Source organism: Crinia signifera, chromosome 2 (genome assembly GCF_055691185.1).
Source record: "Crinia signifera chromosome 2, ASM5569118v1, whole genome shotgun sequence".
NCBI lineage: Eukaryota > Metazoa > Chordata > Amphibia > Anura > Myobatrachidae > Crinia > Crinia signifera.
Window position 1 is genome coordinate 212,604,813 of NC_139218.1, and position 23,288 is coordinate 212,628,100.

General features: G+C 42.5%; 1 protein-coding gene across 1 annotated transcript in view; it reads right to left on the reverse strand.

Annotated features, from left to right (window-relative positions):
* Positions 1-23,288, reverse strand: part of RIMS3 (regulating synaptic membrane exocytosis 3) — a 130,862-nt gene that overhangs the window by 103,607 nt on the left and 3,967 nt on the right. Inside the window, exon 2 of the mRNA XM_083173672.1 lies at positions 11,174-11,407. Within this exon, the coding sequence (XP_083029798.1) occupies positions 11,174-11,390 (217 nt within the window). The 5' untranslated portion in view covers positions 11,391-11,407. The remainder of the gene's footprint in view (positions 1-11,173; positions 11,408-23,288) is intronic.

A 23,288-nucleotide genomic window follows, 5' to 3' on the forward strand; every position in this document is an offset into this window, starting at 1 on the left:
GTCCATGGGTTTTTCCATTTATACATATAATAAAACTGTGAGGGCTGTACCAGTACATATAATATACTAATCAGCCCAATCGAAGCAAGTGCTTCGAAAGCTAAACTGCTACCTTGTGATTGCCTCTATGTTTGTGCATGTGTGAGAGAGAAAGAGATGTAGTTTCACTTGCTGCCAACAGATGGCAGTTTTCAGAGACTCACAAACGCACACTGGACATATATAAAGATTATTTATAGCGACTGTTTATGAACTGTGGAGACAGAAGAAAAAAAATCCTAGGGGCTGTCTGTTCATTTCAGCATCATGCAAAAATACCAGATGAATCCGGGTGGCGTTTCCACTATTGTACAGCTTAGTGACCTAGAAAAAACTGATGTTTGTGTTATATTGATGTGACATCAGGGAGAGGAGCATGAAAGGAAAAAGCAAACACTTAACAACGCTGCCTGCAGTGTGATGCTACCAACTAAATTGTGGAATTTCTGAACTCACTTATGGGTTTATTCAGTGCAGCGTATACCTGCTCACTATGGGGGTATTCAATCTCCCGCCGCTATAACCAAAAGGGGAAATAGCGGCGGGGCCCTATTCAATGTTGTCCTCCCCGACAGCATTGAACAGGAATCTCGGCAGAACAGGTCCGACTTTACAAACAGTCAGGTCCGTTCTGCCGAGAACGGACGGGAATTGTCAAGCTCATGGCCGCAGCTCGCCACTTTACGGCCGTTTCTCGCAGCCACTCCCCCTTTTTGGCGCCCGACAGGCGGGACATTGAATCCCTCCTGCCGAGCTGGCCGAGAACGGGACTGGGTCACGGCTGTCAGGCCAGCCCGACAGTCGTGACACTGGATTGATTCCCCCCTAAGCAGTGAAAGAACGCTGCTTGGAGAGGGGTCTAAATCAGGCCCAGGATATGATGCAGGTGAGACTGGGTTTATACCACATATACCCGTAATCCCCAACAATTATCTTGCAGTGTTCTGTAAGGGTCTGCTTCACTATGACAATAATCAAGTGGCACGGGCGAACGCTCTGGGCTGCAGACATACAGTAGATCTCAGGACCAGCTGCTTCTCCCATGGGCAGCTGTACGTTGTGCCCCCCAGAGTTAGTAGCCCCTAACATCTTTTTGTGTTAATTTCTGAAGGGAAAACTGCAAATATTGTTTAAAAAGAATTGTGCTCATTGTGTACAATATTAAATAAACAGCACAGTCTTTGTAAAATAATTGATATCTACGCAAGCTAAGTCACAGGCTGTTCTGATCTGAAAACAAAAACTGCTCACAGGTTAAAAAAATATATAACAATATGCAAAAGTAATCTAATCCAGGCATTGAGACGGCCTTCTTAAATTGACACAACTGATATTATGTATATGCCATGCCGCATATTCCCTATAGTTATACTGTGTGTTCCCTCCAGGTACATTAGTTGCAACCACGCAAGCTACCCAAAAGGCTGATAATTTATGTGCAAGTAGCAGAACAGTGAAGTGTACACATGGCAGGGAGGGTGGGAAGAGCTGGAATTTCTCATCAGACTGGCTACCTGCAGCAGTAAGCCTCTCCATGGACCATGACAGTAATTACTGCCTGCTCTTCTCTGTTCACTGTACTGTTTCCCATCGTATAATTAAAATCTTTTAATAATCCTAGAGAATATGTGATCTGCCCATGAGTTCTACTTATTGCCTTAGTTTATTTTCCAAAAGTATTTAAGGTTCATGTTCAATGTCAGTATAAGCTTACGTCCACATATATGTAAAACAAAAAAACCCTGTTCTATCATACATTATAATGAATAGGTAAAAATTATAGACAACCAGATAATCAACGTTATAAGGATAGTTTATTCTGTTTTGCAACATATGCAAATTATAATCCATAGAATAAATACAGATACAGTGGGGGAAAGTTACTGAAATGGGAGCTCTATCTAACATGGCATGTTGCTATGGTCAGCCAATCAGAATCTAATTATTTATTTAGCACCTCCCAGAAGGTAATAGATAGTATCTGATTGGTTGTCCATAGCAATGTAAAACTTCCATCTTAGTAAAAGAATCACAAGTGAAGTGCAGGGTGTCACTATGCTAGATGAAAACCAATGCAGTAGAAATGCCCCCCCCCCCCCCCAACAAAAAAGAAGCATTGCCTCATTGGAAGGGGTGTGGCCTTGAACCCTGACTCTCATTTTCATAACTCCAGGGGTCCCAGAGATCTGTTTGCAGCGTTGGCTCTTACACTATGGCAGGGGCCTAGTGATACATGTATTGTTGCAGTGCAGCAACTGGTGCCAGTCACTGAAGAGTAGGCGGGTGACACTCCCATGTAGTGATGCCACTGACTTAGCACATCTCCATGTGACACCACTTTTGGTTTACTTCTGTCCATGCTGAGAAGAACACACGTGTATTTAACAGGTGAATTGGCTCTATTTATGAAACATGCCATATATACTCTAGTATAAGCCTACTTTTTCAGAACAGTTTTTATGCTGAAAAAGCCCCCCTCGGCTTATACTCGAGTGAGGGTCCCACTTGGGTCAAGTTTTCCCAGTTTTTTGTTGTAAAATGTAGGTGCCTCGGCTTATATTCGGGTCGACTTATAGACATTCTTATATCTCCTTGACAAAGCTGGCAAGTTAATGAGATTACTATTCCGTGCACAGTAAAAAACCACCATAATCACAACTTTTAAATAATTTATGTTCTAATAAGCTTCTGAAATGTCTCCATGAATGAATAGCATCCGTAGCCGTTATATAAGCCTTCAGCGTTTTTTTCACATGGATCTTTGGAAACTTTGAAGGTGCCAGAGTAAAGGAAGATGTTTTAAACAAAATATGACCTACTCTCTGTAGATAATATAAATCAGTCTTGTAAGTGAGCTATTTCTATTATATAGTATTACACAATCCTCTTACAATATATTTTTCTCTGTTGTACTGAATGTGGCACTCTATGTTGCCTTGTAGCATGAATCTCATTAGGAAAAACCCTACTGTGATGTTGGTTTTTGCAAGATGTACTGTAGTAGTGAGAGGATGTGTTTGTTCCTATGTACCTACATAGTCATATCTTCAGCATGCCGTTGGCCACAAACTCGAGGATATATTTTATTTAGTTGACATACAGTATAGTCTGCAGATGTCCATGCTGATTTATCTAGTTTGTATTTCTTCTATTGTTTAGCAATATAACATAGAGAATTTCTTCCTTCATGTAACCCATTAGACTATAGCATTTATGCAAATAACAGATTTGTAAAGTAGAACAAAGAACGAGGTATATTTCCCTCTGTGTGCTTCTGTAATCCCTTTGTTGGAGTTATCAGAGAATGCATTGTGCCTGTGCTCATGATGGTGAGTATGGAAGTGATGCCTAGCAGAGGGGAGGCTACCACACTGACAGTCTAATGACAGCTTTGCACACATATAACTGACAACAGGAGCAGTTAGCTCAGCATGATGGTGTCTCTCCAGATAGTATAATCACATCACAATAAAACAGAAATGAGATACTGCTCCACAAAAAAATACAAAAACTACAGTGATAAGAACTGACACAGTCAGAGGGTACATGAACCAACCACAAATCTCTTTAGGGAATAAATACCATTTCCATTGCCTGGACGGAGTAAAACAAAAAGAGAAATTCAGTCTTTCACTAAATGCCATTGTCATTTTGTAAAACAGAAAAGTAGAATAAAGCAAGGAATTATCTAGGTTAGGGGTTTATTTAACACTGCGCAAATTACATTTCAAAGCAGCTTGCAAAGTAAAACCAGGTTGGTTTAAAAATATGGCCATTCTTAGACAAACTTCCAGACCTCCGGTTTCTCGTACCCTATTACATTTACCCCTGAATGTCTTCCAAGCTCTTCTAAAGGTGGCCATAGACTACTGTGATATATCGCAACAGTGAATGTCCATCTGATCCCCCAAGAGCGGCAAGACCTTCTTGGGTGGCAGGACCACATGCAGTACATGGAATGCGGTCTTTTTACATGTGATGTATCTCATGCAACCCAAGTTCCCCGCCACCGGGAGGGGGTTCAAATTGGAGGTGGTCCGTTCCGTCGGGAACGGGTGAAATTGACCCAAATCTCTGTATTGTATGGGGGCCTTAGCATTCTCCACTGCTTTACTGAGGAAGACTTTTACTTAAGATGTTTTTCGCAACACAATTTTCGGGTTTTGTTTGGAATTATAGGAAACAAAACTAACAAATTATTCTTTAAAATAGATAACATTATTATAGCATACATCAGAAGCAGCTTCAGCACTGGGCCACGATCACTAGTTAGGTATACATGTGTGATTTGTGTGAAGTTACTTTTAGAGAAATAATACAATAAAATAAATATATGTGAAGCATGGTTATCACAATTTCTGAGATGCAGGAGCCTGTCTGTTATTCCCAGGATAATATGCTGATGAAACCCTAATCTATCTCTCCTCCCCCGACCTATCCCCATCACTCCTGTCAAAGGTCTCAGAATGCCTCACGGCCATCTCAGCCTGGATGACCCAACGCTTCCTGAAACTAAACATGGCTAAAACTGAACTTCTAATCTTCCATCCCCGAACATCCCCTCTTCTCTCACTATCTCCATCAGCATTGGTGAAACCGAGATCACCTCCACCGACCAAACGCGCTGCCTCGGTATCATCATTGACTCCTTCCTCTCTTTCACCCCCCACATTTGTGCTCTCTCACAGTCTTGCCGCTTTCACCTCCGCAACATCTCGCGCATCACTCCTTTCCACTGACGCGACCAAAATTCTCATTCACTCTCTTGTCATCTCCCACCTTGACTACTGCAACATCCTTCTTTCCGGGCTACCTCTCACCCGCCTCGCCCCTCTCCAATCCATTCTTAACGCCGCTGCTAGGCTCGTCTTCCTCTCCTGCCGTTCTACCTCCGCCTCCCCCCTCTGTCTATCTCTTCACTGGCTCCCCATTCCTTTCCAAGTTCTCTTTAAACTCCTCACCACCACCTAAAAGGCTCTCTCCTCCTCCACCGCTCCTTACCTCTCTTCACTGATCTCTATCCACACTCCCTCCTGTCCTCTTCGCTCCGCCGCCGACCGCCGCCTGACCTCTCACCTAATCACCTCCTCCCACTCCCGTGTCCAAGACTTCTCTCACGCTGCCCCACCGCACTGGAACAACTCCCGCCACCCATCAGGCTTTCTGATTCCCTTACCTCCTTGAAGCGCTCCCTCAAAACCCACTTCTTCCGACTGGCCTATCCATCCTCCTCCTAACCTCTTCTGCTCCTCCTATCCTGCCTACCCTACCCCTCCATCCGTTCCTACCTATCCTATTGTTTTTCGTTCGTCCACCCAACTCCTTTTAGTATGTTAACTCTTATAAGGGCCCTCCTTCCTCACGTACTCACCCTACCTCTTTACCTCACCAGCGCTCCTGCCCTGTTCTTCCCTTCCTCTACTTCATCTTCAGTCTCCTCAACAATTTCCACACCTACTATAGAACTGATGCTGGTCCAAGCTGCGGTGGTGATAGGTGGCACTATTTGCGGAGACCTGGTAGCCCTATCTGTCCCTAAGCTTACCTAGGTCTTCTGGCCTTCTATCTTCCTCCACGCCGTGTTCCGGACCTCAGCGAGTGTGCCGCATTTGGCCGGAAGTTCGGGTTGGATGACTTCCGGTATCGGCGGCGGTGTGCGGACTTGCTTCTCCCCAGGCTTCCCAAGCCCGCACACCGCCACCGATAACGGAAGTCACCAAATCCGGACCAGCAACCCCACCCACCAGAAAAGGGCTGTAAACATTGTTTTTACTTTCACTTTTATCTTTTGAGCGGCAAACACCTTTCCACCTACACATTAAACTTAACACAACCAAGCGCTTTTATTTTATCCTTTAAAACTCTACAGATTAGAAAGCAAACATAAAACTACTAGATGGCCCGTGCAAACATTTTGCATGCAAGTGGGCCAAAAGTCCATTTTTAACTTCAATTTTTAAACAAACAATACAATGTGCTATTCTAAATTAACAATTTGTCAGAATCGGAGAGCTTAATCTTTAAAATGGTACCGTATTTATCGGTTTTGGTTAAGTATGAAGGAAGAAATATGAATCCTCACCAAAAATCACCTTATAAAAATAATATATATGATTGTTATTTCACAGATATATCAAGCAGAACAACTACTTTCATCGTAACTGTCAATGTCAGACATATATTACAAGGGTTGTATACCTCATTGCCCCCATTTATAACTGGGATGGGAGAAAGATGCAAATTCCTGGCAATAAGTATTCCTGTCCTGCACTTAAATAATGAACAAAACCAAATGGACAAGAGCTGTGTGCAACCTCTTCTGTACCTATGCTACAGCACACCATGCTCTCTGCTGCTTGTACAATAAGGCCAGATTGGGTCCAGCTATGCTAACCGCACTTTCCATAAGATACGTGGAGGTAGGATTGCCAAATGTTTACTGGTTATAGTTGCTTTATTACATACTTCTTGTGTTTTACAGAGACAACTAAAGTCTATAACAAACTATGCTATCAATGCTACGAAGAAACATACTATGCATTGCTGCAAACACTACAAGGCCCTGAAACACAAGTAATGAAGCTACTGTAAATATAGGAACTACTGTACATCTTTCTTTGAGCCAGCGGATGAGATGATGGAAACAAATGTATGCTGAAAATCAGACCCAACAGCAGAAACAAGAGGAGAGAGATACAGCCATGGAACTAAATGATGGGTTCCGATGTATTGGATACTGTTAATTCAAAGCGGTAAATTTACTAAGGTGGGAGTTCTATTGGTACTTGTTTCCTAGAAGGGCCCCCATGATTTTGATCTTAGGCATCGCAAGGAAAAAAATCGCGTCGGTCGCATCGCATGCGGCCAAAAAATCGCATGCGATGCGACCGACGCAATTACCGCGATTTTACATAGGGAACAATGTTAAATGGCCTAATTGACCCGATTTCACATAGGGAACAATGTTAAATGGCCCACAGACCCCAAATACCCACCCTGAAGTGTGAAATGGCCCCCCAATTGTTATCGCCACCCTACGATCAACGTCAACTCGAAGCGTGGCGAGTGGAGCGAGCTGGCGAGGGGCGGCGGTGCGCGTCCTCCAACCTTTTCATACCCCCACTATCCACGTTGGCGTGGAGTTGAGAATAGAAAGTGTGGCGAGCGCAGCGAGCCACCGCGCCCGAAGCGTGGCGAGCCCCGCGATGGGACGCAGAACACGCTCCCGAAGCGTGGCGAGTGCAGCGAGCCCCGCGAGGGGACACGGATTACTTAACATGTATTCCGCGTCCCCTCGCGGGGCGCGCTGCGCTTGCCACGCTTCGGGCTCGTATTCCACGTCCGCTCGCCACACTTTCTATTCTTAACTCCACGCCAACGTGGATAGTGGGGGTATGAAAAGGTCGGAGGACGCGTACCGCCGCCCCTCGCGGGCTCGCTGCGCTCGCCACGCTTCGGGTTGACGTTGATCGTGGGGTGGCGTTAACAATTGGGGGGGCCATTTCACACTTAAGGGTCGCTATTTGGGGTCTGTGGGCCATTTAACATTGTTCCCTATGTAAAATCGGGTCAATTGGGCCATTTAACATTGTTCCCTATGTAAAATCGGTAATCGCGGCGGTCGCATCGCATGCGATTTTTTTGGCCGCATGCGATGCGACCGACGCGATTTACATTTTACCATGCATTTCTATGTAAAATTGCGACCATCGCATCGGTCGCATCGCATGCCATTATAATGGTATGCGATGTACATGTGATGCCCGCGATGGGCGCCCTTCTAGGAAACAAGTACCGTTCTATTAAAGATGGACTGTTAAACATCGCAACCAATCGGAGCCTACTTCTTATTATTAAGCCCATTCCCATCTTTAATAGAAATACTATCTTAGTACATTTACCCCATAATGTTAGGAGAATTCTACTTTATTTCAAAGTAGAGGAGATCATAACATTACACAGCATAATAATAATAATAATAATAATAATAATAATAATAATAATAATAATAATGGGGCTGATTCAGAGTTGCATCTCACGATGGACAATCAGATCACTCTGCATTATCATTAGTCATCTGGGTTACTCAGATTTCTGTCCCATGTCTGCAGCCAAAGTCAGTAAATCTGCGTGGCCAGATGCAGACCCTGACCTCGGCACTCCTACAAAATGGATATTTTTTAAATATTTGTATCTACATAATTATAACTGAATAATGTTTGTGTGTGTGTGTGTATGGATGTTCCATGATAACTCTTGAACGCTTTAACTAATTGTCTTCAAACTTTGCACACTACCTTATCATCTTCAGGGAAAATCTAAGTTTGAAGATGGGTTTGATTGGATGACCCCTTAAGGGTGCTGTCATAAGGGTCCATGATATGTCTGTTGCTTTCATGCATTGGTTACGTTTCAAACACTGTCTCTGGTAAAAAATGTACAGAAAAATTGAAAAGAGATAAAAGCTGTATGATGTTAGTCACTGATATGACTAGGAGTTTGCAAGCTGTGCCTTCTAGCAGGACAGAGGGCCCCAGAGTGGCACCACTGCTGCCTCATGGTAATTGCACTTGGCTTTTAGGGTGACTGAAATGGCATTGTACAGCCAGCAGGGCTGCTGCAGTTCTGCTCACATATATGAATACAAAGTAAAGCAAGACCACCCTAGACAAATCACAACATACTCTATTTACCAGACCACATACATGTACTTGAACACAATTAATGTGGCACTGTGCCCCAACCACTGAATCTTAGCTTAGAAAGGTTGGACACCCTTTAGGACACAGAAGCTTCAACTTAAGTAAGTTCCCCCCTCATCGGTACTTAGTTGAGTGCACCAACCAGCGGTGTAGCTAGGTGCCATGGTGCCCGGAGCAAGGGCATATTTCGCGCCCCCCCCCCCGGTAATGAATATTGGGGGCGTGGCTAACATGTGTGGGCATGTTACATTTGAAAAGAAAAAAATCTTAAAAAATAAGACACTGTAACGGAATCTGCTGCGCTATATAAGACACTGTAACGGAATCTGCTGCACTATATAAGACGCTGTAACGGAATCAGCTGCGCTATATAAGACACTGTAACGGATTCTGCTGCGCTATATAAGACGCTGTAACGGAATCTGCCGTGCTATATAAGACGCTGTAACAGAATCTGCTGCTCTATATAAGACACTAACGGAATCTGCTGCGCTATATAAGACACTGTAACGGAATCTGCTGCGCTATATAAGACACTGTAACAGAATCTGCTGCGCTATATAAGACACTGTAACGGAATCTGCTTCGATATATAAGACACTGTAACGGAATCTGCTGCACTATATAAGATGCTGACAGCTGTAAATAAATATATACAGTATACAGATAAAGATATATACAGCACAGCAGGGCGGCAGCAGAAGCCAGAGAGATTCACTCTCTGGCTGCCCGGAAGCCGGACCGAGCAGCAGCAGCAATTTAGAGAGGACAGAGAGGAGTGTCAGCCCGCCGCCCGGCCTCACCGTCCGTGACGCTTGGCGGCAGGGACCGGGCGAGCAGGGCAGGAGGCAGGCGCCGGAAAGGGCAGCCGCCGGCACACGCTGCCCATTAATACTATAGCTGGGTTGGCCAACCAACCAGAGGCAAAGAGCCAAAAAATAGGTTATGGTGAGACAAAGAGCCAATACCATGTAAAAAAAAGGGGGTGTGGCCTAGCTTTGACAAGGCCATGAATCATTTTTGTGTTGACGCAGGGTGTGCAACAAGTAGGAGCCAGGGTCGCACAATTAATGTCAGCAACCATGCCGCATTAACGACATTCCCCTGGCCCCCAGTGTACAGATGTTCAAAACCTCTTGGACGAAGAAGGAGCAAAAAGTGCTTGAAATGGCGCCAAAGATGCTGGATTGTTTTGATGAATAGTTTTCTTTTTTTAATGTCATGCTTTTGTAGCCCACTCCATAACTGTAAATGGCTATTTACAAGATCAATTACATGCAAATTAAATGCAGTGCTAGCAGTTCTGACATACAGACATATCGGCTATGTGATTTATAACTGGTGTTAGAAGTATAGAAAAATTATCACTTCTGAAATAAACTGCCCCCATTGTCAAGTGAGGTGAGGTGGCACAACACACAGATTACACTGGCCTACAGCACATCTCATGTCACAGGCAATCTGTACAGAACCCTGTCTTTACCCGATGATGTTGCAATCACCCTTTATGCATTACTGAGAGTGTGCAGACACTAACTAAGCTTCAAAACCCTTTTCTTTACCCAATGCTGCAGTAATGCATACAGGGTGATGATAGCAGCATTGGGTAAAGAAAAGGGTTTTGAAGCTTAATTAGTGTCTGCACACCCTCAGTAATGCATACAGGGTGATGATGACACTGGCTAAGCTGCACAGTGTACACAAAAAGAACACTGACCTCTGCAAATGGGCATTGCTTAAGTTATAATGAGGGATCTTCTCCTGCAGCTCAGGTCAGGTGACATGTGAGCAGTTAAGCACGGCAGGCTGCCCGGACTGTGAGATAAAGGAGCAAAGGAAGGAGGAGGAGCAGTGGTTGAAGACCGGCTATGATTGGCTGGAACTCGAGAGAGCTCTCTCCTCTCTCTCTCTCCACAAGTGCTGCCCGGCTGACTGGACTCCTGCACGCAGCAGTGACTCACTCAGCTGTGTGAGGGACTTTTGCAGATCTCTCCGGCATGTTGTAGCAGGGAGCCGCCGGGGAACAGGGTTGATTGCGCAAGCTCAGTAAGTAAAGCACTGCATGCAGGGATCATTTGCGGAGGGGGGGCGGGCCGGTGGCGCCATTCCACCAATCGGCGCCCGGATTGGTGGAATGGCGTCCGCCCTCCCTACGCCTCTGGCACCAACATGCACCCTTTGAGTGCCAACGTCTATGTGAGAGATTAGCAAAATATCCGCTAAAAATGCCAGCGTCGCTCACATTTGTTATACAAATTAAAAAAAAAAATGTTGTGTAAAAAAATATATTATTTACTATATAAGGTAAACATTACAGGTCATTATGATAAATAAAAATGTTTATTTTGGAAAGAATTTCACACTAATTTTGACAAATTCACTTGCCACTTAAAGGGTTAAGGGCTTATTTGAAGTAGTGTAAAAAATCTTACCAGCCTGGTTCAGTTGCAGAGTGCTCTTACTCCACTGTGACAACCCCACAATAGCCACCATCTTGGCTCCTAGACTGGAGCGCCTTTTCTTGGTTGTGATAACACCAGCCGCGTCCGGAGTTCCTGAACTACTCTTCTCTAGGTTGTACATCTCCCCACTGATGCTGGAACTGCGGATCACATTCTTGGCTGAGGAACTAGCCTCCCCGTTGAACATTTTTGGGGAGGGAAAATCTAGGCAAATAAAGGGAGGAAGAATAATATGTAAGAATATAATCTGCAAGGCACAAACACTTTATTGCCATAGAATCTATAGAGGCTCTGTCATTACAGTAACAATATCAAAAGGTTTCGTGATTATTATACTTTATATTATACTAGTTGAAGCATGTCAATATGACAGCTTCTGCAACATACTTTCACTTTGAGCTGTGACAGTCTTTACTTTGAGCTGTGACAGTTTTTAGCTCACAAACTCTGCACTCCACCCCCAGTCCCTATCTGCTCACACCTCCAGTCCCTGTCTTCACAGCATCCTCTCTCCATATCCAGCAAGTTTGAAAAAAATCAGTGACCCTGTAAAAATTGCTTTCCCTTTCTGTTATGACATCTTTTAGCAAAAACATGAGTAAGTTGGTCCATTGAGTGGCCAGTGGTGGTACTTCCCCTTATAGAGGTGAGGAGTAGTTAGTGATAGATAGATAGATAGATAGATAGATAGATAGATAGATAGATAGATAGATAGATAGATAGATAGATAGATAGATAGATAGATAGATAGATAGATAGATAGATTGTAGTGTTGGTTTAAAAATAAAATACAATTAGCTGATGTAATAATATTATGACCAATAGTGTTTCTAGAAATACTACAAAATATTCTAATAGTATAACTTAATGTTTGCATTCTGAATTTTCAGCCAAATATTTATGTCTCTCTTACGACGTACAGTAATTGCCAATGGCCTAGCAGTAGAAACTGGAATTGAGATTTGCAAGAATGATGTTTTGAGAGAGAAAAAAAAAGAGAGAGAAAATAATAAATCTTGTACGCTTAGTGCTATTTGTATGTTTTCATGCATTATTTATATCCATCTGATGCTGGCAGAGGTTTGACATTACTCAGTATTTGTTACATACTCAGATCAGTGATCATCTGATTTCAAGACGCGTTATATAAAATCTGCTAAATTATTCAGACAAATCGCTGATTTATTATGATTATGTTAATTCTTTACTGCCAGGGCCGAAGTTCAAAGCAAAGACCAAAGTGCCAACATCTTTGCCCACAATTATTACTAAGCTTCATGAAAATGCCATTCATCAACAATATGCATTAAAGGTAGAGAAGAATCTTAAGCTCCCAGTCATTTTGTTTTGGATGCATGTAATTCAAACAATGTCAACCAATACTAAACAAACAAACAAACAAACACAAACCACTGTAATATCAGAATCAGTGTAAAATCCAGTAAAGGGGCTTCTCCAGGATCCAGATACCTCTTTTATTATTGTGTTTATTCTACCTACAGTTGTTAAGAATCTGTGAAGCCTATGGAGGGGTATCACCATATTTACAGTTTATTCTAGGGCCAGATGCACTAAGCATTTGAAGTGATAAAACAGCCAGCCAATCAGCTCCTACCTGCCATGTCACAGACTGTGTTTGAACAATGTTAGGCAGGAGCTCATTGGTTGGTTTTTTATCACTCTCCATTTTGTCACTTTTGTAGCGTAGTGCATCTGACATTACACCAACAGAGTGTACAATACAGGGTGGTGATAGGTTTAAGGAAAGTAGTCAAAACACGTTGAATGACTTGTTTACTAATTTGACATGTTTACCAATTTGACATGTCCCTAAAACTGCTTTCAGATCGAAATGCCGGATCTGACCCAGAATCTTGACCCTTGGTCCGACATTTTCACATTAACCTGGGCCGCCCATTATATAGAGGGCAAACCAGGTTTAATCCTCCTTATAACAGGTTTTATTGCTAGGTTGGTTGACCCAGGTTAATAGGTGTGGCGCTTCACATCACACCTCGACCCGGCAATTACCCAGGTTATTTTTGCAATCTGAAAACTGTAAAATAAAGTCAAACCATCATAAGAAGATATGTGCTGTGTAGTTCCTGTTCCAGGCTACAGAATTGTAGAATTATTCCCAGTACACTGTAGAAGCAGCAATCCTCCTAGACTAGTATGGAACTGTGACTGCAGCAAAATCCTCCCATTACCACTGAAGTTATGGCACTAGAATTGCTCACGCAGCACCAATCATTCTGTTACCATCTGCAGTTGTTGTATTAGATAGCAAAACAAAGTTGCTGTTATGTAATGTAGAGATGTGTACAGAAATTCTGTTACGAAAATGTTATACACATATATTTGAATATAAGGGGTACGTACAATGTATTGAGTTAAATCAGTATCATTAGACATACAAACATGTTTAAAAATGTTTTTTCTCAACATGGAAAGTGAACAGTATTTACAAGGAAAAGATTATGATGGTGCAAAGTATACGTTATTACACTTGTGTTTTACTTGCTGTAATTACAGCCATACTCGGTAGCCGTGGTTTATAAAGTGTTCCGAACTTCAGCTAACAACTCTTTTCCACTAAAGTCCGGGGTCTGATGTACAATTTGAAACACCGCTCCAAACCAGGTCATAATCTGGACAGGCCCCTTTCCACTGTGACCAAGCGCAGCGACGGTGCTTGGAGATGACATTATTTCCTTGTTCTGGGAAAGCAGCTCTCCTCATGGGTCCTTTCCATGCAGGACCTGATTACCCAATAGGCCTAGGGCACCAAGACCAGGGGGTAAGGGGGTTTCTTGCAGGTGACAGCCGAGGAATAAAATGAAGGCCTAATTTATTCCATGCTTGTTAGCAATCAACGATGTAATGTAGGGGGTAAAGTTCTTAAGGTGATTGCCAGATGGCTGGGCCAATGTAACTTACTGATGAAACCATTACTTTATGTACATTGCCCTACAACTCCAGCTGTTGAGCCTAAAGATACACAGCCTTCTTTACATGTCACAGGCATTAGATCCTACATGCTAGTTGTACACCTTTCATTACATGCACATGGGCAGTTGAATGGTGAGTCATTGAGTGCCCATACACGGGTGTTTAGCAGCATTACAAGTGGAGCTACTGTACATGAGTATTAACCTAGGGCACCTTGAACCTCTAATCAGGTCCTGCTCTCATGTATTATCCTGATAGGTACCCAGGAAGGACCTATTGCTGAATTTGCTGACAGTCCAGGTAAGCATACACCCTTACCAATTGACCACTCCCAGCTGGGTGGGCCCATCTGTGATGCCAGTCCCACACACAGCAATTAATATTGTGCTTTTATTGCGATATAATCACATTTTATTTGTCCTGCAATTTCCCCACCTAAATCTGCATACATAGATGCACAGCCACTGAAATGGGTAATATTGAAATGGAAGAAATGCATCAGTCATAGGACTAGGCACAAGTCTCAGATTGTGAAGCAGATGTATTAAAGTGGAAGGTGATAACGCTCCTGACATTTTGCAAAAGCAGCTTGTAACTTGATAGTTAGAAGCTGATTGGATGGTGATTATCACCTTCCACTTTATCACTTCACCAGGCCTAATACAGCACATCTGCTCCTGTGCCTTAAAGAAACTGAATCACAAAGGGGGATAAACAATAAGGATGTGCACCATAGAAAGAAGCGGAGGCTGTCCCCTCCCTGCCCTGCCAAAGAGAGGGGATCATGCTGGCCGGAGGTGTGAGAGAGGCGCTGAGTAGGCTTGCCGGGGACAGAGACGCAGTTCCCAGCAACAGTACAGTAGTCACTTGTGTAGATTCACGTGTGTGTGTGTGTGTGTGTGTGTGTGTGTGTGTATTTTCTTTGTAATTCATTAAGAAATAACTTTACAGTTTTTTCAAGAGTAGTTTTGTGATAATTGTAAGTATATATATATATATATATTACTGCATAAAATCATTATGAATCCATGATATATGAAAATAAAAAAAATATTTTGTCAAAAGGGGTGAATATTTTCGATACTACTGTACTCCTGGGACTCCCACACACTTGGAAATCACCCCTTACTTGCGGCATCTGCATGCCCCCTCCAAAAGAGATGGTGGTATGATTTTGAGAAATTATGGAGGGAGATAGAGATGAGAGCGAAGGAGGAAAGACTACGATGAGAGAAAAGGGCAGGGGAATATATTTAAGAGACAGTCAGAAGTGGGGAAGGACATAGATGAGAAAAGAGACAGAGAGGTAAATGATGGGGGGGGGGGGGTCATTAGAGTGGGGAGAACAAAGGTCAATACTTGAAGCTAGCGATTCACTCTTGTGCTACCTTAGGCTCTCCACCAACAAAAGCACTCCCCCTGTAACCCTTCTCACAAACAATGGATGCAGATATCAGAGAGGAGGGTGAAGGGGGAAAGGGACGGAGATGAGAGAAATGAGGTATAAGTAGATGAAATAGAGATTGGGTGGAGACAGAGATGGAAGAGACACAGAGGAGATATGAGGCTGGAGAAACACAGGGGCTAGAATGAGCATAGACAGACACATGCTGTGGAGAGACATGAGAGGCATGAGGATGGAGAGGCACAGGGGACATGAGGTTGGATAAACACAGGAGGATTGAGGCTGTGGAGAATAAATGAGAGGTGGGACTAAAGAGACAAACAGGGGATGAGGCTATATGGCAGACACAATACCCAGCAACATGTGAACAAGTAAACAATAATACTAGGAAACACGATCACAACACATTACATCTCGCCCAGGGCAGGGAGAAAGAGAGCATTAGAAAAAAGTCATGAAGTTGCAGTTTTGTTAAAAATGTGAGGTCTAGTTCTATGTATGCATAAAATATAATTTGTACAGTGTATATATAACGTCACGTCAAGATCCATCCAATGTTGAGATCCACCCAGTAAATAAATTGCTGGTCCTTAGGCGCTTACAAATATAATAAGGTTTGACTTACAAATTATCTCAAGTTTCCAGTGAACTTTGAACCAATGTCATTCACAGCTAATAGCGCAAAAAGCAACAACCGTGAAGACATTGTAGAGTCTTCAATGATCACTAATTCACCACGTGTCATGGCTGAGGTTGTATGTGAATAGGGACAAGAGCAGATTCCCGGTTGGCTGGATGCAGGAGGACGATAGCTACAGATGGAGCGGCTGTCAGCACACAAGCTCCATCTGTCGGGGACGTGCGTGTCTGTCACGCTCTCGCATGTCAACACAGTGGCGGAGATCGGCTTCCCTGCCTGTCTCCACTGCAGGGAGATGGGCAGGGTGAGTGTGAAATGCAAGGGGCTACTGGGGGGACAGGGGGAGCTGCGGGAGATGATATTACTTGAAGCTGTTCACACCAGCAGCACAAGAAGCAGTGTTGCTTGAAGCTGGGGACACCAGCAGTACAGGAAGCAGGATTGCTTGAAGCTGGGGACACCAGCAATACAGATAGCCAGATGGCTGGAAGCTGGGGATGCCAGCAGTGCAGATAGCTGGATGGCTGGAAGTGTAAGCAGTGCAGATAGCCAGATGGCTGGAAGCTGGGGATGCCAGCAGTGCAGGTAGCTGGATGGCTGGAAGCTGGGAGAACCAGCAATACAGGAATACAGGCTTGCTTGAAGCTGGGGATACCAGCAATGCAAGAAGCAGGATGGTTGAAGTTGGAGATACCAGCACTGCAGGAAGCAGGCTTGGTTGAAGCTGAGGATTCCAGCAGGGCAGATTAGCTGGATAGATGAGAGCCAGGTGGTGCTGGAGATGGAAACTGCACTGTCTCTTTAAGGAACTGGGAATAGCTTTCCCTTAACAAGCACCTGGGGGTCAGGAAGTGCTGAAGCTGTAAACTGAACTTTGTCTTTGGAAGCATAGTTAAGCAGGAGCTCATTACAGGCTGTTAGACAACATAGCAATGACAGCTCTCTGTTCCCAGAGCTGGACTTTATACCTCTTGCTCTAGGCTGATTGGCTGAAGCGATCCTCTGCTGGAAGGTGGGTCCTGACTGGAGCTTGCAGTGATGACCAAGAAATTTCATGGTGCTGACCAAGGTGGAGAATGGCCCTAAGGGTGGCTTGGTGGGCCCGCATGGATGCGCAGCAGACCACCGGATTGATGGGACTGAATGCCACAAGGGCAACAGTAGGAAGTTAGATGGGTCAGCAGATCATGGCCAGCGCCCAACAGAGCACCACAGATAATGAAATATGCAGCTGGGGAGAGCTAACAACCTCCATTTTGTGAAACCCTGATGATGACGCACAGAAAAAGTTATGGAAATGAAACCAATGTTGGTTAGCACTTTAATGCTTTCCTCTTATGCCAGATCCTGGGCCCTACTGCTACCAATGATAAGGAGACTTTATTGTGCAATAATTTTCATTTTACTTTAGCAGCCCATGGCTTTAGTTTATTGTATGAAGCTATAATAAAAAGCCATTGTCTAGATCTACCCCCTATTATCCAGTATACGGATCTACCCCCTATTATCCAGTATAAGGATCTATCCCTATTATCTAGTAAAAGGATCTGCCTTTTGTTATCCAGTATAAGGATCTACCCCCTATTATCCAGTATAAGGATCTACCCCCTGCTATCCAGAATAAGGATCTATGCCCCATTATCCAGTATAAGGATCTACTTTTTTATTATCCAGTATAAGAATCTACCCCCAATTATCCAGTATAAGGATCCCCCCCCCTATTATTCAGTATAAGGATCTACCCCCATATTATCCAGTATAAAGATCTACCCCTTGTATCCAGTATAAGGATCTACCTTTTATTATCCAGTATAAGAATCGACCCCTATTATCCAGTATAAGGATCTACCCCCTATTATCCAGTATAATAATCTCTCCCCTATTATCCAGTATAAGAATCGACCCCTATTATCCAGCATAAGGATCTATCCCCTATTATCCAGTATAAGAATCTACCCCCAATTATCCAGTATAAGGATCCCCCCCCCCTATTATCCAGTATAAGGATCTACCCCCATATTATCCAGTATAAAGATCTTCCCCTTGTATCCAGTATAAGGATCTACCTTTTATTATCCAGTATAAGAATCAACCCCTTATTATCCAGTATAAGGATCTACCCCCTATTATCCAGTATAAAGATCTACCCACTATTATCCAGTATAATAATCTCTCCCCTATTATACAGTATAAGAGTCTCCCCCCTATTATCCAGTATAAGGATCTATCACCTATTATCCAGTAAAAGGATCTACCCCCATATTATCCAGTATAAGAATCTCCCCCCTATTATCCAGTATAAGGATATCCCCCCTATTAACCAGTATAAGGATCTACCTTTTATTATCCAGTAAAAGGATCTACCCCCTTATTATCCAGTATAAGTTCGACCCCCTATTATCCAGTATAAGGATCTACCTTTTATTATCCAGTAAAGGGATCGCCCCCTATTATCCAGTATAAGGATCTAACCCCTATTATCCAGTATAAGGATCGCCCCCTATTATCCAGTATAAGGATCTACCCCCATATTATCCAGTATAAAGATCGACCCCTTGTATCCAGTATAAGGATCTACCTTTTATTATCCAGTATAAGGATCTACCCCCTTTTATCCAGTATAAGGATCTACCCCCTATTATCCAGTATAAGGATCGCCCCCTATTATCCAGTATAAGGATCTACCCCCATATTATCCAGTATAAGGATCTACCCCCTATTATCCAGTATAAGGATCGCCCCCTATTATCCAGTATAAGGATCTACCCCCATATTATCCAGTATAAGGATCTACCCCCTTTTATCCAGTATAAGGATCGCCCCCTATTATCCAGTATAAGGATCTACCCCCATATTATCCAGTATAAAGATCTACCCCTTGTATCCAGTATAAGGATCTACCTTTTATTATCCAGTATAAGGATCTACCCCCTTTTATCCAGTATAAGGATCTACCCACTATTATCCAGTATAATAATATCTCCCCTATTATACAGTATAAGAGTCTCCCCCCTATTATCCAGTATAAGGATCTATCCCCTATTATCCAGTAAAAGGATCTACCCCCATATTATCCAGTATAAGAATCTCCCCCCTATTATCCAGTATAAGGCTATCCCCCCTATTATCCAGTAAAAGGATCTACCCCCTTTTTATCCAGTATAAGAGTCAACCCCCTATTATCCAGTATAAGGATCTACCCCCTATTATCCAGTATAAGGATCGCCCCCTATTATCCAGTATAAGATCTACCCCCTTATCCAGTATAAGGATCTTCCCCCTATTATCCAGAATAAGGATCTATCCCCATATTATCCAGTATAAAAATCTCCCCCTTATTAACCAGTATAAGAGTTGACCCCCTATTATCCAGTATAAGGATCTACCTTTTATTATCCAGTATAAGGATCTACCTTTTATTATCCAGTATAAGGATCTACCTTTTATTATCCAGTATAAGGATCTACCTTCTATTATCCAGTAAAAGGATCTACCCCCTATTATCCACTATAAGAGTCTACCCCCAATTATCTAGTATAATGATCTACCCCCTATTATCCAGTATAAGGTATTCATATGCCATTTGGACCAGATTAAACATTGACAATTACTTTTTTTCTATTCTCACTTAAGGAACTTCCTGGATAATAGGTTTCTAGAAAACAAGATGCAATAATTGCTTTGAATCCTCATCAAGTAAATACATAGGGAATGTAGCCATTGTCCACTGTACCACTACTTTAAATGCTTTTGTTAATGTGATGGGAAAGTCGTGCCTTGTGTCTTTTATATTCACTAATTATGTATAACTTTAATCTATTAAACAGACTAATCATAATATATCATTATTAAACACCCTTACACAAACAAGAAACTTGCAAGCATATAACACATATTACCATGGAAATAAATGTAGTGCTGCTTTTTTTCTAATATCGAAAAAAAAAAACATGTTATAATTACACAATTACAGGCCAGATCCTAATAACAAAGATGTTGAACAATAGAGAGTATGGGGTTTATTTACTAAGATGGGAGTTCTAGTGAAGATAGAATGTTGCTATGGGCAACCAATGTGATTATATCTATTATCTTCTAGAAGGTGCTAAATAAATAAGTAAAATCTGATTGGTTGCTATGGGCAACATCCCACATTAAATAGAACACCCATCTTAGTAATTATAGGCAACCGCAGAGTGTCTGTTTTTGCAGATGATCTTGTGATTTTAAGCACTGCACAATGGGCCTGATTCATGTCTGTATACAAATGCAATAGCGGTTTTCTAGGCTACAGAACATCATATGTAAGCAAGTGATGGTGTCACCCAGGAATGAAATGAGACACCCACTGGAGCAATCGCAACTCATTCATATGCATTCAATAATGCAAAAATGAGATGTATTGGGCATAAGGGTTTGTCTCTGGCTACTCTGACTGGACACAGCAGTAGGCACCAGTGGGCCTATGCAACATGGATTGCTATTAAGAGAATTTGCAATCCGGTCGATTATTAAACAACGTGTGCAGTGTTCGCATTACGCATGCTTGTATGCATATTGTGAATAAATATCAATATGCATAGCAGTTGGGTAGGTCTTTGATATTAGCGATCACTACAACCAGCCTGGCTCTTTAGCAGATTAGCAGAAGCAGAACATATTGCTCAGCAAACATCGCTGGCCAGACCGCCCATACACACATAGCAATGTGTGCTGAGCCATATGTGCTAACTGGTGCTTCACATGCAGAGGATCTATCTAGATCTTGACTGCATGTTCTAAAGATCTGAATGGGTGATGGAGACACACAGGGAGGTGCATTACCATCACTTAAGGGACTATACGTGGAGTGATCCACACTAATTTTCAAAGTGATCTAGACAGACCACTTAGAATACAGCCCAAAATTGCCCTGTGTGTATGCCTCTCTTCAACGTTCGTCTAAAAAAAAAATTGTCTTTTGCGAATGATTCTGCAAATGCTTTTCTATTTGCAATGCATTCCAAATTTGCAAGGGGTGTTTATTGTTTCTTTCTGGGCTGTGGGTTATTGATTGCAGACCACTGCTGTTTTTTGCTCTAGCAATGTTAGGCCCAATGCAGAATTAGGCCCAATGTTCGGCAGCTAATTGCCTTTTACAATGACATAAATCTGAAATGCATCTCTTCTTGATGCTGATAGGCAGTAACAAAGTGTCAATGTGGCAAGTTGACTAAGGACATGCTGTGATTGTGTTTGCAGAATTCTGGGCTACTGAATTGCATGTACATAGAGATCCATCTGATTTCAGATGTATTACTCATACCAGACCCAGGGCTGCTGCAAATCAGCGAATGCACATATTTGTTTCCAACCTGGAATGTGGTTGCATTTGCGGCTGAGTTACTGAAAATGCATCTCTACAGTATATCAGCCCTTTAATTTACATCGGTGTGGTACATGGAAACTAATACAGGTGTAGGCAGTTTGAACAAAACTCTGGTTATTTGGCACCCACTGTTTTCTTTCATTTCAAAAGCTGGGTACACACTGGACTGACAGATTGGTGCTGGCATCATAACACATCTCCATCAGCCTGGTTTGCCCGTACACACAGGAGCAATGTTAATGAAGGGGGGAACTATCACTGTTCTGTTCTTCTTTAGCATGTATGATGTCGCTAGTGATATCACTAGGTTTAATGTGCAGTACAAACCTAACATCACCGCAAGCAACTGTGGGAGTGAGCATATTGCCGATGCTGATATGCTAGTCCAAGCGATCCGACTGACTGGACGGCATATCGCTCAGATCACATATGTTATGTAGAATTTAAGGCCACCACAACAACAATAGATACAGAAAATAATATTACACATATGATTTTTGTCCTATATTGCTATCAAACTAGTAGTAAAGAATTTAGAAAATAAAAACAAAAAAATTGGATGAGCCCTCAAAGAAAAAAAAAACAGTAAGTTTGAACTTGGACATGTAGGAAACACTGGGACATCCAAGAGTAGATGACAGACAGGCAGGTGGAGATGCAATAGAGCACATGTCTTCAACCTGTGGCCCTCCAGATGTTGTAGAACTACATGTCCCAGCATGCCCTGACAGTTTTGGCATGCTCTCATAGGAAAAAATGGGGCAATGCATGTTGGAACATGTAGTTTCACAACATCTGGCCACAGGTTGAAGACCCATGCAATAGAGGATGGAGGGAGAGGTCAGGGGAAAAGAGTCAGATTTGGCTGCCATTAATGTATAGGTAGTATTAAAAGCAGAAGGTGCTAATGTGATTTCCTAGGGAGGAGTTGTAGAGGGAATGGGGTAGAGATGAAGGTAGAACATTTGTAGTACTGTGGTTGATCCATCATAGGATCTCAATGTCCTGGTGGGTTTTATAGGGAATTATGCAACTACTACACATATACAGTATTGTATAGGACTTATGAGTTTAGTAGCAGCATATTGCATAGCCGCAGTATTTTACTAAGGTTGATATATTAGTAACAATATTTTGGTGTGATATGCATCATAACATCTGCATCTGCAACATTTGTCGTTTTTACACTTTTGTTGCAATCTAAAATTCTTCCCCCTTTGCACCGTGTGTGTGTGTGTATTATACTTCATTGACTAGTGGGAATGTGAAATGTTCTGAACCATGTTACTCAATATCTTTTATTAGTCTTATCTGATTAATCCACTATGCCAACACTTTGTCATCTCATGTACTGAACTGTGTGGGCAGCCTCAGTCTCATTAACTATACACTCTGTCAACCAGTTCTATTTAATAGTTTGGTCTATAATGAGTGGTCACATGCAAAAAGAAAATGTGTAATATTTCAATGCATATTAACATTGCCACTATGGTGATTTCTCCAAGGATGACTATACCAAGATGTAATCATTAGAAAACAGGTTTTCTGACAGCTTAATTAGACACGATGTTAGCAAATAAACTGAAGACAACAGACGCACATTTAAATATTTATTGTTCCTACAAATGAGGAAGAAATAGGATAAATGATCAGCAATGATCCAACACTGTATGCAGGAAGAGGCACCTGGGTCTGTAATTAGAAGATGGCCTCTGCCACC